This window comes from Nicotiana sylvestris, chromosome 4 (genome assembly GCF_000393655.2).
Source record: "Nicotiana sylvestris chromosome 4, ASM39365v2, whole genome shotgun sequence".
Lineage (NCBI taxonomy): Eukaryota > Viridiplantae > Streptophyta > Magnoliopsida > Solanales > Solanaceae > Nicotiana > Nicotiana sylvestris.
Window position 1 is genome coordinate 113,568,279 of NC_091060.1, and position 14,817 is coordinate 113,583,095.

Here is a 14,817-nt window from a genome sequence, read left to right on the forward strand (position 1 = left end):
TTCGGGTAGTTTAGGACCCGTATCATGATATACTTGTAATTGCTTGCGTCCTTGCTTGCTATTAAGATCACTTAGGACATGATAGATATTGGTAAATAAATATAGACGTTTATAATCACTTACTTGAGAACTTGAATGAATTATTTGACTATGAATGAGCAATGTGTGCTTACTTGATAATAAATTTCTATTTGTGTATCGGGCCAATCGCCTCGGTAGATAATAGATGCATCTATGGTTCGCACCATTCGACCCTCTAGCAGTGCACATTTTATTATTATGCCAGACCGGGCAGTACGACCTCGGCACAATGTGCGCATGTTATTTATGTGGAACTTTCCGTGAACTACATTGCTTAAATGCTTTGAAATGTAACTTATTACATGATATGTCTGAATATCTTATTTCTCCTTGTCATTGAACTGTCAGTATATCCATGCTATTCATGCTTAGCGTATCACTTAAACTGTATTATTATTGACCCTAGTAGGTGTCAAGTCGAGCCCTCATCACTACTTTTTCGAGGTTAGACGGGATACTGGCTGGGTACATGTTGTTTATGTATGCACACTATGCTTTTGTACTTAACTGTATAGGATCTGAGGCAGGAGCATCTAGCTACCTGTCCAGCGCGCATTTTTGATTCTTGATCGAGATCTCACAGTGAGCTGCCCCTCTTGAGCCGTTCTGCAGCATGCCGGAGTCTCTCGTCTTTTGTTATTTACTGTCTATTTTGTTTCAGGCAGTAAGATAGTTGTATTTTGTACATTTTACTAGTCGCCCTAGTACTTGTGACACTAGTTCTTGGCACACACATTGGTAGACTATTATTTTTGGGTTGTATATCTAATATTATGAATTTGTTTATTATCGCTTGTTTTTAATAAAAATTTTGTAAATGTTGGGACTGCTTGGTAAAATAAATGAGAACTCACTAGTTTATTAGGGTTGGCTTGCCTAACAACAGTGTTGGACGTCATTACGATCGATAAGGGAATTTGGGTCGTGACAATATGGTATTAGAGCACTAGGTTCACGTAGCTCTCACAAGTCATGGGAAAACCTAATAGAGTCTTGCGAATCGGTACATAGATGTCTGTACTTATCTTCGAGAGGCTTTAAGGTGTTAGGAAACTACTATTTATTCATCTTCTATCGTGCAGTTGATGGTATACTTTATTTCCTTCTTCTATTCTTTCACAGATGGTGAGGACACGGATAACAGATGTTCCAAACCCAGGAGGAGCTACTCCCCCAGTTGCTAGAGGCCGAAGTAGAGGCCGGGGGGGGGGGGGGGCACCGGCCCGAGTTAGGGGATGAGGGTATCCCAGAGCTGCCCCAGTTACATCACCAGCAGATCCTGCGAGGGATCCTATCATTAAGGAGTAGAGCAAGGTACTCGCAGCTGAGCCTACCCCGACAGTTCATGGATTCTATGACCTAGGCTGGTTTATTTCCAGTAGACCCAACCACATCTCAGGCGGGAGGGGGATCACAGACTACTACTGCTCAGCCTCTTGGTCATGCAACTGCAATGTATGAGACTCTGGGTGCACTACCCGAGGATGGGGCTCAGCTAGTTGCCACAATAGTACTCGAGGACGACGATCCACAGAAGTTATTGTATAGATGGACTAGGCTACACCCTCCTATCTTTGGAGGTGAGCATCATGAGGACCCCCAGGATTTCATTGATAGGTGCAGGTACAGACTGCACAATATGAGGATATTGGAGTCTCATGGGGTTGACTTCACTACTTTCCAGCTGGAGTGCAGGGCCCGTAGACGGTGGTATACCCATGTTCTTGGCAGGCCAGTGGGTTCTCCTCCCATCACCTGGAGTGAGTTCACACAACTTTTTCTCGATAGGTATATTCCACCATCTGAGAGGGAAGAGTTGCGGTGTTAGTTTGAGCAGCTCGAGCAGGGTCGGATGTCAGTGACCGACTATGCGGCGAGGTTTTTTGAGTTGTCCCGCCGTGCATTGATGATACTTCCTATTGACGCAGAGAGGGTGTAGAGGTTTGTTGCAGGGTTGCATTCTGGTATTAGGGCCAACATGGCCCGAGAGGTTGAGATGGGGACTTCTTATCAGCTGGTAGTGGAGATTGCTCGGAGTATTGAGGGCTACCGTATGAGAGGTAGAGAGCAGATGCAGCAGGACAAGAGGGCTCGATCCTCTAGAGAATTTAGAGGTTCCCCAGCATGCCCCTATTTCAGCGCCATACCAGAGAGTTCTTACCGCCCGCTAGTCATCCAGGGTTCTTCCAGTGGGTATTCAGGTCCCCAGGGTTCTTCCAGCTCCTACTTTAGTGCTATACTGGAGAGTTCATACCGCCCACCGACTATTCAGGCTTCTTCCAATGGGTCTACAGACCATCAGGGTCATACATCAGGGTAGCAGGTCACCGCACCAAGGGGTTGTTTCGAGTACAGAGATATCGGTCATATGAGGAGATACTGCCCCAGACTTCGGGGCAAGGCAATATAGTAGGGTCAGAAGCCCATGATTATAACACTAGCTGCCCATTCGCCTAGAGGTGGAGGGCATGCCGATAGGGGCCATCCTATAGGTGAAGGCCAGGTAGGGAGGGGTCAGCCAGCTACTGCTCAGTCAGTGAAGGCCAGCTAGCCGGCGCTCCAGCCAGATTCTATGCTTTTCCGGCCGGACTAGATGCATTGGCCTCAGATGTCGTTATCACAAGTATTATTTTCGTCTGCGGTAGGGATGCTTCAGTTCTATTTGATCAAGGGTTTACCTATTCATCTGTATCATCTCTATTTGCTCATTTTCTAGATATTCCTCATGAGTCCTTGGGTACTCCCATTTATGTGTCCACTCCTATGGGTAATTTTATGGTTGTGGATCAGATCTATCTGTCCTGTGTGGTCATATTATGTGGTTTTGAGACTAGAGCAGACCTCTTATTACTTGATATGACCGACTTTGAGGTCATCCTGGGCATGGATTGGTTATCCCTATACCACGCCATCCTAGATTGCCATGCCAAAATCATTACTTAGCCGGAGTTGCCAAGGTTGGAGTGGAAGGGTTCCTCAATTAGTACATCTAGTCAGGTTATCTCTTTTCTAAAGGCTCGACATATGGTCGGGAAGGGTTGTTTAGCTTATCTAGCTTATGTTCGGGACACCACCACGGAGACTCCGACGATTGATTCAGTTCTAGTAGCCCGAGAGTTCGCCGATGTGTTCTCTTCTGACCTTCCTGGCATGCCACCAGATCGTGATATCAATTTTTGTATTGATTTGGCTCCAGGTACCTAGACTATATCTATCCCATCATACCGTATGGCTCCGAAAGAGTTGAAGGAGTTGAAGGAGAAACTTGAAGAGTTGTTAGCAAAGGGGTTTCTGAGATCAAGTGTGTCACCTTAGGGTGCACCAGTATTGTTTGTAAATAAGAAGGATGGGACTATGCGGATGTGCATTGATTACCGCCAATTGAACAAGGATACCATCAAGAACAAGTACCCGTTGCCGCGTATTGATGATTTATTCGACTAGTTGCATGGTGCTAGGGTGTTCTCTAAGATCGACTTGAGATCAGGGCATCATCAGTTGAAGATCCGGGACTCAGATGTACCGAAGACTGCTTTCCGTAATAGATAAAACCATTACGAGTTTCTGGTGATGTCCTTCGGCTTAACTAATGCCCAGCGGCATTTATGGACTTGATGAACTTAGTATTCGGGCCTTATATTGATTCCTTTGTTATTGTATTCATTGACGACATTTTGATCTACTCACGTAGCATGGGAGAGCACGAGCAACACTTGAGAGTAGTGCATTAGACATAGCGAGAGTAGAAGCTATATGCTAAATTCTCCAAGTGTGAGTTTTGGCTAGAGTCAGTATCATTCTTGGGGTATATTGTATTAGGAGAGGGTATTAAGGTGGATCCCATGAAGATTGAGGCAGTTCAAATATGGCCACGTCCTACTTCATTGATTAAGATCAGGATTTTCCTGGGGTTAGCGGGGTACTACCGCCGATTTGTGCAAGGCTTTTCATCCATTGCATCACCTCTGACTAGATTGACCAAGAAGGGTGCTCCTTTCTATTGGTTTGATGATTGTGAGGCGAGTTTTCAGAAGCTCAAGACAGCCTTGACTATAACACTGGTTCTAGTGTTGCCTTCCGGTTCGGGGATGTATACAGTATATTGCAACGCTTCATGCATTGGCTTGGGTTTTGTATTGATACAGAAGGGGAAAGTTATTGTGTATGCTTCACGTTAGTTGAATATTCATGAGAAGAATTACCCCGTGCACGACCTAGAGTTAGCAGCGATTGTTTATGCTCTTAAGATATGGAGACATTATCTGTATGGGGTGTCATGTGAGGTTTATACTGATCATCGCAGCTTACAACATTTGTTCAAGTAGAGAAATCTCAATTTGAGGCAGCGAAGATGTCTTAAGTTACTGAAGGATTATGACATTACCATTCTTTATCATCTGGGCAAGGCAAATGTGGTCGCAGATGCTTTAAGGAGGAAGGCAAAGAGTTTGGGTAGCTTGGCATACATCTTAGCATAGGAGAGGTTGCTAGCCTTGGAAATCCAGTCCTTGGCTAACAAACTTGTAAGATTGGATATTTTAGAGCCCAGTCGAATCCTTGCGTGTGTTGTTGCTCTGTCTTCATTATTGGGACAGATCAAAGCTCGGCAATTCGATGATCCACATCTGGCAGTCCTCAGAGAGACGGTGCTATAGGGTAGTGCCAAAGAGGTTTCTATTGGTGAAGATGGTGTTCTGCAACTCCAAGGTCGCCTATGTGTTCCTAATGTCGATGGCTTAAGGAAGAGGATTCTAGAAGAGGCACATAGTTCACAGTATTCTATTCATCCAGGTGCTACGAAGATGTATCGCGACCTGAGGCAGCATTATTGATGGTGGGGGATGAAGAAAGACATAGTTGAGTATGTGGCTAGGTGTTTGAATTGCCAGTAGGTTAAGTGTGAGCACCAGAGGCCAAGTGGCCTACTTCAGCAGATGCCTATACTTGAGTGGAAGTGGGAGCACATTACTATGGACTTCGTAGTTGGGTTTCCGCGGACATTGCGGAAGTTTGATGCAGTTTGGGTCATTGTTGACAGGTTGACTAAGTCGACACACTTCATTTCGGCTGTGACTACTTATAATTTAGAGAGGTTGGCTCAGATATACATTCGAGAGATAGTTTGGTTGCACGGTGTGCCTGTTTCCATCATATCAGATAGAGGCCCTCAGTTCACTTTCCATTTCTAGAGAGCCATACAGAGTGAGTTGGGGACCCGTATAGAGCTCAACACTGAATTTCACCCGCAGACCGACAATCAGTAGGAGCGGATAGTTCAGATTTTAGAGGACATGCTTAGAGAATGTGTGATCGACTTAGGAGGGCAGTGGGACCAGTTCTTGCTTTTGGCCGAGTTTGCTTACAACAACAGTTATTAGTCCAGCATCGAGATGGCTCCATTTGAGGCTTTATATGGTCGGCGATGCCGTTCTCCTATCGGGTAGTTTGAGCCTAGTAAGGCTAAGCTGTATGGTACAGATTTGGTGAAGGATGCCTTGGTAAAGGTAAAGATGATTCAAGAGAGACTTTGCATAGCACAATCCAGACAGAAGAGTTACGTGCATCAGAAGACATGTGAGGTATCATTCATGGTTGGCAAGAAGGTTCTCTTAAAAGTCTTGCCGATGAAGGGTATGATGAGATTCGAGAAGAAGGTCAAGTTGAGCCCAAGGTTTATAGACCCATTTGAGGTGTTGAGGCGAGTTGGGGATGTTGCTTATGAGCTTGCTTTACCTCCCAGCCTGTTAGAGGTTCATCTAGATTTTCACGTGTCTATGCTTCGGAGGTATCACGCCGACTTTTCTCATGTGTTAGACTTCAGTAGTATTCTGCTACATGAGAGCTTGGGTTATGAGGAGGAGCCAGTTGCCATTGTTGATAGACAGGATCTCCAGTTGAGATCCAAGAGGATTTCTGCGGTAAAGGTCCAGTGGAGAGGCCAACCAGTCGAGGAGGCGACCTGGGAGTCCGAGGAGGACATGCAGAGTAGATATCCACGCTTATTTAGCACTTTAGGTATGAATCTAAACCCCTTCGAGGACGAATGTTTGTTTAAGAGGTGGAGAATGTAACGACCTAACTGATCGTTTTGCTTTCTAGAACCCCGTTCCCCTAAATAAGGCTCCCGTACTTACTTTCACTGATTTATGACTTACGGGGATGGTTGGTTCAAGATTTGAAAGAGTTTGGTTTTAAATCGGAACACTTAGTTCCTTAAGGTTGGCTTACAAGACCAAGTTTGACTTTAGTCAATATTTTAAGTAAACGACCCCATAATTAGAATTTGAAGGTTCCAACAGGTTTGTATGATGATTTCGCACTTGGCTGTATGTACGGATCGGGTTTTGGATGACCTGGGAGCGTTTTGGCGCCTAATAGTAAAAGTTGATTCCTTAAGGATATTGAAGTTCTTAAATATTTGGTTTGGGGCGGGCTTTTGTGATATCGAGGTCCGAATGGAATTCCGAGAGTGGGAATAGTTCCGCATTATCATTTAAAACTTGCACACAAAATTTGGTGTCAATCCGAGTAGTATAAGTACGTTTCAGCACGTTAGAAGTAGATTGAAGAACTTGAAGTTCATAAGTTTGATTCAACTAGTATTAGGGTGTGATTCTTAGATTTAGCATTGTTTCGGGCATTCCGAGGGTTTAAGCGAGTCCGTTTTATGATTCCAAACTTGTTGGTATGTTCAAGCGGGGACTCGGGGGCCTTGAGCGTCAATCGGACGAGGCTCGAGTTAAGTTAGAAATTTGAGAAGGAGCGCTCTAGTTCTGTCATAACCATATCTGCGGTTGGACATCCGCAGGTGCGAGGCCTCAAAAGCGGCTTACCAATCGCAGATGCGGCCCAAGGGGAGGAGCCCAGGTTCCGCAGATGTGTCTCCTCTTCCGCAGAAGCGAAACCGCAGAAGCGGTCCCCAGACCGCAGATGCGGCCCCTGCTAGACCGGCCATTTCCCACAGAAGCGGACGACCCTCGCAAAAACGAGACCGCAGATGCGGTCCCCTAACCGCAGGTGCGGAAATCGCTGAAGGTAGTGCCTTCATTTAATACGGGAATGTGTTATTTTTTACACATTTCATTCGTTTCTTGGGCGATTTGGGAGCTTCCAAAGGGGAGATTTCAGCCTAGCATTGTGAGGTAAGTTATTTCCACTTAATGTGAGTTTAATACATAGTTTAGGGGTAGATTACACCATGTAAATTAGTAAAAATTATAGCTTTAGAGCAAAACCTAGGGTTTTGATAAAAATAAGATTTAACCATGAAATTTGTTATGGAATGTAGAAGAAATCATATATTCTTGATCCTTAGGTTATGGGTAACAACCTTCTTCAAAAAAATTTCCGGAATTCGGGCATGCGGGCTTGGGGATGAATTTTAGAAACCTTGCATTTAGGGTTGGGAAATTACTTTAATAGTTAGAATATGGACTCTTGAGCAAGTATTGACTAGTTCTTACCCCATTTGAATAGTTTTGGATCGTTCGGCTCCGATGTGAGGGTTTGAGCGTATGCTTGGATTTGGAAGTAAGCAGTTGGAGTAATGTGAGTCTCCTTTCTAATCTCATAATAGGGGAATAACCCCATAGGTGAATTAAATTAATATATGTGACTATCTATGGGGGCTACGTACGTACGTGGTGACGAGAGTCCGTATGTAGCTACTATTATGCTAATTGTCCGGGTAATTTAGGACCCGTATCATGCTATACTTGTAAATGCTTGCGTCCTTGCTTGCTATTTAGATCACTTAGGACCTGATAGATATTGGTAAATAAATATAGACGGTTATAATCACTTACTTGAGAACTTGAATGAATTATTTGACTATGAATGAGCAATGTGTGCTTACTTGATAATAAATTACTATTTGTGGATCGGGCCGATCGCCTTGGTAGATAATAGATGCATCTATGGTTTGTGCCATTTGATCCTCTAGCAGTGCATAGTTTATTATCATGCCGGACCGGGCCGTACGACCTCGGCACAATGTGGGCATGTTATTTATGTGAAACTTTCCGTGAACTACACTGCTTAAATGCTTTGAAATGTAACTTATCACATAATATGGCTGAAATTGATATGTTGTTAAGAAAGAATATCTTATTTCTCCTTGTCATTGAACAGTCATTATATCCATGCTATTCATGCTTAGCATAACACTTAAACTGTATTGTTATTGACCCTAGTAGGTGTCAAGTCGATCCCTCGTCACTACTTCTCGAGGTTAGACTGGATACTTGCTGGGTACATGTTGTTTATGTACGCACACTATGCTTCTGTACTTAATTGTACATGATCTGAGGCAGGTGCATCTAGCTTCCCGTCCGGTGCGCATTCCTGATTCTTGATCGAGATCTTACGGTGAGCTGCCTCTCCTGAGCCGTTCTGCAGCATGCCGGAGTCTCTCGTCTTTTGTTATTTACTGTCTATTCTGTTCCAGGCAGTAAGATAGATGTATTTTTGTACATTCTACTAGTTGCCCTAGTACTTGTGACACTAGTTCTTGGCACACACATTAGTAGACTATTATTTTTGGGTTGTATATCTATTATTATGAATTTGTTAATTATCGCTTGTTTTAAATCAAGATTTAGTAAATGTTGGGATTGCTTGGTAAAATAAATGAGAACTAACTAGTTGATTAGGGTTGGCTTGCCTAATAATGATGTTGGGTGCCATCACGACCGATAATGGAATTTGGGTCGTGACAATGTGGTTCTCAAAGACACAAGTTATGGCAACAAGATATGTCGATCCTAATTGATCTGGACTCAAAAGAAAATTACTTCCACAACTTACAGCTTGTTTGGATGGTTGTTACCCATTATCCCAAAACAATGATTGTTTTGATTGTTTGATTAAAATTGGTTGTATTGTATTGTTAAATTCATTGTTTCGGAAAATAAAAAGTTCTATTTTTTGAAACAAGCAATTTGTTGTGGTGAGATTGTCTCCTATTTTTCTTTCTAATTATGCCCTAACTTATAACTTTAAATTATATTTTACCCTTTACTTTTTTTTTAACTCCAAATCTTCAGCCTTTAACCTACTTTGTCTTTGTCCTTTTTTTCCTTCTGCCGCTTACTATTCCCAACTCAAACGTCAAAGGTAGTAAGAATAGATTTTGCATTCTTTTTTTTTTCTCATACTTTGATTTTAACTCCAATTCTAATTACTTTAATCTCCATTTACTTGTATACTATTGGTTGTTTTCGAGTGTGCATAGTGTTACTGATTTATTTTTGTTAGTTTGTTCTGCCAACAACACGGTCTTCATTGATTTATTTTCGTTAGTTTGTTCAGCCAACAACATGGTCTTCGTTTATTTCTCTATCATCGTTCTTTATTATTTTTTTTTCTAATCTTTGATTTTAGTAAAAAGAAATTTTCTTTAATTATTTTATGCCTAATTCTTGATACAATACGATACTATATAATACAATATACTATAAAATGATGGATAACAATTATCTAAACAGAGTGTTAAAAATCCACTACTTGCATGTGAGAAAGCATGTGGTATCACTAATAGAGGAGATTGAAGTGGTTGTTGGTTCTGTTGTGACTGCGAATGATCAACTTTCCCTTGGGAATCTCATAATCCTTTCTTTTATCTAGGGGTGGCAAATGGGCGGGTTGGACTGAATTTGGACGGGTTAAGATGGGTTATGTAACAACCCGGCTGGTTGTGTTGAGAGTTATAGCTCTGTTCCCCTATTTATTGCTTTTTCCGTATTGTTTTCTGGTTGTGTGACTTGTCGGGAGGTTTCATTTTGTTTTTTTCTGGAGTGTTTTGGGACACTTAGTCCCTAAACGGAGGCTTAAGTCTTAGGATTTGGACTGTAGTCGAATTTGTGTGAAGATGACTTTGGAATGGAGTTCCGTTGATTTTGTTACCTCTGTTGGGTAATTTTGGGCTTAGGGACGTGTCCGTATTGTGTTTTAGAGGTCCGTAGCCTCTTTAGGTTTGAATTGGTGAAAGTTGAATTATTGGAGTTTTGGACCGGTAGTGAAAATTTTGATATCGGGGTCAGAATCCGATTCTAGAAGTTGGAATAGGTCCGTAATGTTGAATATGACTTGTGTGCAAAATTTGGGGTTAATCGGACGTGGTTTGATAGGTTTCGGCATCGGTTGTAGAAATTTAAAGTTTCAAGTTCTTTTTGTTTGAATTCGAGGATAATTAGTGATATTAGCATTGTTAGATGTGGTTTGAGGGCTCTAATAAGTTCGTATGATTTTTTAGGATTTGTTGTTATGGTTGTTTGAGGTCTCAGGGGCCTCGAGTGAGTTTCCGGTGCTTAACGGATCATTTTTGGACTTAGGAAAGTAGCATATTTTCTGGTATTTTTTTTGCAGAGATTTTCTTCATTGCGTTCGCGAGAGAAGTCTCACGTTCGCGTAAGGCATCTGAGGAGGAGGCCGAGTTGCTCTTTGCATTCCTGATGTGTTTCCTGCATTCGCGGAGATGTGGATCATTAAGGCTATGCGTTCATGATAAGGACCTCGTATTCGCGTGGAGTCAACGGTCAGATGTGTTCCAGGCAAAATAGCCTACGTATTTGCGATGAGTGTACCACATTTGCGTAGGGTCAGGCTATGTGAGCTTCACGTTTGCGACCGGTGCATCGCGTTCGCGATGAGTATTTTTAGGAGTGAAGCAGCTTTTGCTTCAGAATGCGAGGCTTTGACCGCCTTCGCGAAGAAGGAGTTAACTGGGCAGATATAAAGTTTCATAAATGAGGGTTTGGCCATTTTTATCAAAACTTGAGTTTGGGAGCTCCGATTTGGATGAGATTTTGAGGGATTTCAGAGATATCAATTGGTTAATGACTCTATACTTGATTTTGATTATATCCCACTAATCTATCATTAATTTTATCATTTAATTTCGGATTTAGGGTGAAATATTGGGAAACATTTGAGAAAAGTTCTTAGGCCGAATTTTGGGATTTTGATGGAGATTATTGTATTGTATTTGAGTAATTTTTGTACGAGGGAAATCATGAGTGAATGAGTGTTCATATTTTGTGACTTTTACCAGATTTTGAGACGTGGGCCCGGGGAGGCTTTTTCGGCGATTTTTCCATCTTCTTACTTTTGCTTTGATTTCATTAACTAGATTAGTTCCTTGTAGTTATATTTATGTTATGTAATTGATGTTGGCTAGATTTGGGCCATTCTGAGTCAGATATTCATGGGAAGAGCATTGTTTCAGATTGATTTGAGCTTGGTTCGAGGTAAGTGGCTTGCCTTAAGATCGGTCGTGATGAACTCCCCTTAGGATTTGGTACTGTTTTGATATGTGAGCGTTGTATACGTGAGGTGACGAGTACATACACGGGATATTTGTTGTAGAAATCTATTTTTCACTAAGTAATAACCTGTTTCTCCTTATTTGAGCTACACTATATATGCAAATAACCTGTTTATTTTAGAATAGCATGCCTACGTGTCTTAACTACCTATTTGAACTCTGTGTGGCATGTTTAGTAAAAGTTTCATTTTTCTTTGACTTGAACTTAGTCTCAATTGTAGGTTTTCTTGCTGTAACTGTTATTTCTGTTGGTTGAGCTACATATTTACTTTGGGACTACAAAATGGTATTCCGGGAGATCCCCATGTACTGCATATTTACTTTGGGACTGCGGAACGGTATTCCGGGAGATCTCCCTGTTCTGCATATTTACTTTAGGACTATGAAACGGTATTCCGGGAGATCTCCCTGGACATTTATGTTTGCGACTACGAGACGGTATCTCGGGATATCCCCTATTGTTATCTCTGTGTACTGGGTTGCTATTTTCTATGATTTCATTCTTGTTTAATTTCAGTCTTTATTTTACTGTAGTATTTCATTCTATCTTGTTTTATTATATATATATATACAAGCAGGGCCCTGACTTGGCCTCGTCACAACTCGATCGAGGTTAGGCTTGGCACTTACTAGGTACCGTTATGGTGTACTCATGCCCTTCCTTACACATGTTTTTCTTGTGCAGATCCAGGTTTTACTTATCAGCCGCATTATCAATAAGGCGAGACAACTGTAGAGACTTCAAGGTATATCTTCCTGGTCCGCAGACCTTGGAGTCCCTTTCTACTCTTCCCCATATCAAACACTTTTTGCATTTCCTTTTGTTAGACTCTAGAGTATAGAAATACTGTTTTCTTTCTATAGTGTGTGACTTACGATATTCTGGGTTTTGGGAGAGTTTATGTACATTTCGAGAGTGATTATTGTATATGCTGAGCGACATCTTAACTTAAATTTACCTATTAGTTGTTAGCTTTTATGTTTTCATTTTATTTACACAAATGTTAGGCTTACCGAGTCGTAGAGACTAGGAGCCGTCATGATGGTTCACGGAGGGAGAACTTGTGTCATGAAAAGTTGGTATCATAGCTCTTGGTTCATAGGAGTCGTGAGAGACAAGCCGGTTTATTAGAGCCTCGAGGATCGGTACAAAGATGCCTGTACTTATCTTCGGGAGGCTATGGAACTGTTTGGAAGATGTCACTTCATTCGATTCCTTGTTGTGAGATATTATTGACTTTGGAATTCTAAACTTCCATCTTCTATTCTCTCACAGATGGTGAGGACATGTGCAGCCGGAGATGACCAGGCACACGCACCCCCTTATAGAGCCGCTAGGCCGGGTAGAGGCCGAGGACGCCCACGTGGTGCAACCAGAGCACTCGAGAGAGCTTCCATAGTGGATCCACCTGTAGCTCCCGTCAGAGTGCAGGCACCTGAGACGCCTACTACTACTACACGAGCTCTTTGAGAGACCCTGGCACAGTTCCTGAACATGTTCTGTACTCTAGCTCAGGCAGGGTTGATTCCCCTAGTTCAGCCCGAGGATAGGGTAGCAATTTCAGAGGAGGAGTAGCGTTGGATCGAGAGGTACAAGAAATACGACCCTACTACACAGTGGTCTAGCATCAGAGGATGCTCAGGGATTTCTAGAGGAGTGCCACCGCATCCTCCGTACTATGGGCTTAGAAGAGTCGAGTGGGGTTTCTTTCACGACATTTCAACTTAGAGGAGCAGCCTATCAGTAGTGGCATACTTATGAGTTGGACAGTCCGGCTGAGGCAGCTTCCCTTACATGGACTCAATTCTCGGACATGTTTTTAAGAGAGTATGTCCCTTAGAGCCTCAGGGATGCGTGGCGTGCGGAGTTCGAGCAGTTGCGCCATAATACTATGACTGTTTTAGAGTATGCAGTCCATTTCAGTGACTTGGCTAGACATACACCGGCCTTGGTTTCTACAGTTCGAGAGAGGGTCTATCGGTTTGTTAAGGGACTTTATCCAAGCATCAGGACTAGCATGGCCCAAGAGTTAGAGATGTATATCTCATATTAGTAGGTTGTGAGTATTTCTAGGAGAGTGGAGTCCATACTTGCTCGGGATAGGAAGGAGAGAGAGGCCAAGAGGTCTCGAGAGTCTGTCCATTATTCTGGTGCCCGTACCCCAGCTGCAGTTTGACATGGTAGGGTCTATGTGAGTCGCCCCATTTATTCAGCTCTTCCAGCCACCAGTGGTATTCCAGCTCCTTCAAGACCTCATGAGCCTTATTATGCACCTCCAGTATCTAGTGTGCCTCCTGCACGAGGTGTTTTTTGTGGTCAGTCCAGCAGACCTGGCCTGAGACAGCCATAACTTCCACGCCCTCATAAAGCTTGTTTTGATTGTGGCGACACTCGCCATATGGTGAGAGATTGACCTAGACATAGGAGGGTTGCACTTCCACAAACTTCTCAGCCACAACATGCTCCACAGGGTTGCCAGGCTATGATTATAACACCAACTACCACTCCACCTGCTCAACCAGCTTGAGGTGGAAGTCGGGGAGGTAGAGGTTGCCCTAGAGGGGGAGGCCAGGCCAGATACTATGCCCTTCCTGCTCGTATAGAGGTGGTTGCTTCCAATTATGTCATTACAAGTATTGTTCCGGTCTATCATAGAGATACATTTGTTCTATTCGATCTAGGCTCCACTTATTCCTATGTGTCCTCCTATTTTTCCCGCATTTGGGCATATCTCGAGATTCTTTGAGTTCCCCAGTTTATGTGTCTCTCTTGTGGGAGATTCTCTTGTTGTGGACCACATGTGTTGGTCGTGTTTGATTACTCTTAGTGATTTTGAAACCAGAGCCGTTTTATTATTGCTCGGCATGGTAAATTTTAATGTTATCTTGGGCATGGATTGGGTGTTGCCCCATTATGCTATTCTTGATTGTCATGCCAAGATCGTGACACTAACTATGCTAGGTGTACCACGATTAAAGTGGAGGGGTACCTTAGATTACATTCCCAGCAGAGTTATTTCATTTCTTAAAGCTCAATGGATGATTGAAAAGAGGTGTGACACATTTCTAGCCTATGTGAGAGATATCAATATTGATACCCCTACAGTTGAGTTAGTCCCAGTAGTGAGGGATTTTCCTGTTGTGTTTCCAGTTGATCTTCCGGGCATGTCGCCCGACAGGGATATTAATTTTGGCATTGATTTGTTGTTGGGCACTCAACCCATCTCTATTCCTCCTTATCGTATGGCCCCTCCAGAGTTAAAGGAGTTGAAGGTACAATTACAGGAATTGCTTGATAAGGGCTTCATTCGGCCCAGTGTGTCACCTTGGGGTGCTTCTATTTTGTTTATGAAGAAAAAGGATGGTTCTACACGTATATGCATTGATTATCGCCAGTTGAACAAAGTCACAGA

General features: G+C 42.8%; 1 protein-coding gene across 1 annotated transcript; it reads left to right on the forward strand.

Moving 5' to 3' along the window:
* Positions 1 to 3,309: 3,309 nt before the first annotated feature.
* On the forward strand, positions 3,310 to 4,259 carry LOC138890023 (uncharacterized mitochondrial protein AtMg00860-like). Its single transcript, XM_070173374.1, has 2 exons — positions 3,310 to 3,382; positions 3,901 to 4,259. The coding sequence occupies exons 1-2, from the start codon at positions 3,310 to 3,312 to the stop codon at positions 4,257 to 4,259; spliced, it is 432 nt and encodes a 143-aa protein (XP_070029475.1).
* The last annotated feature ends 10,558 nt before the right edge of the window (positions 4,260 to 14,817 follow it).

Bases quoted from the DNA above. Each gene is read 5' to 3' on its own strand.
- LOC138890023 (XM_070173374.1), top strand. From the start codon at position 3,310: ATGGCTCCGAAAGAGTTGAAGGAGTTGAAGGAGAAACTTGAAGAGTTG. The intron at 3,383-3,900 runs GTGTGTCACCTT...ATATTGTATTAG, and splicing joins AAAGGGGTTTCTGAGATCAA to GAGAGGGTATTAAGGTGGAT.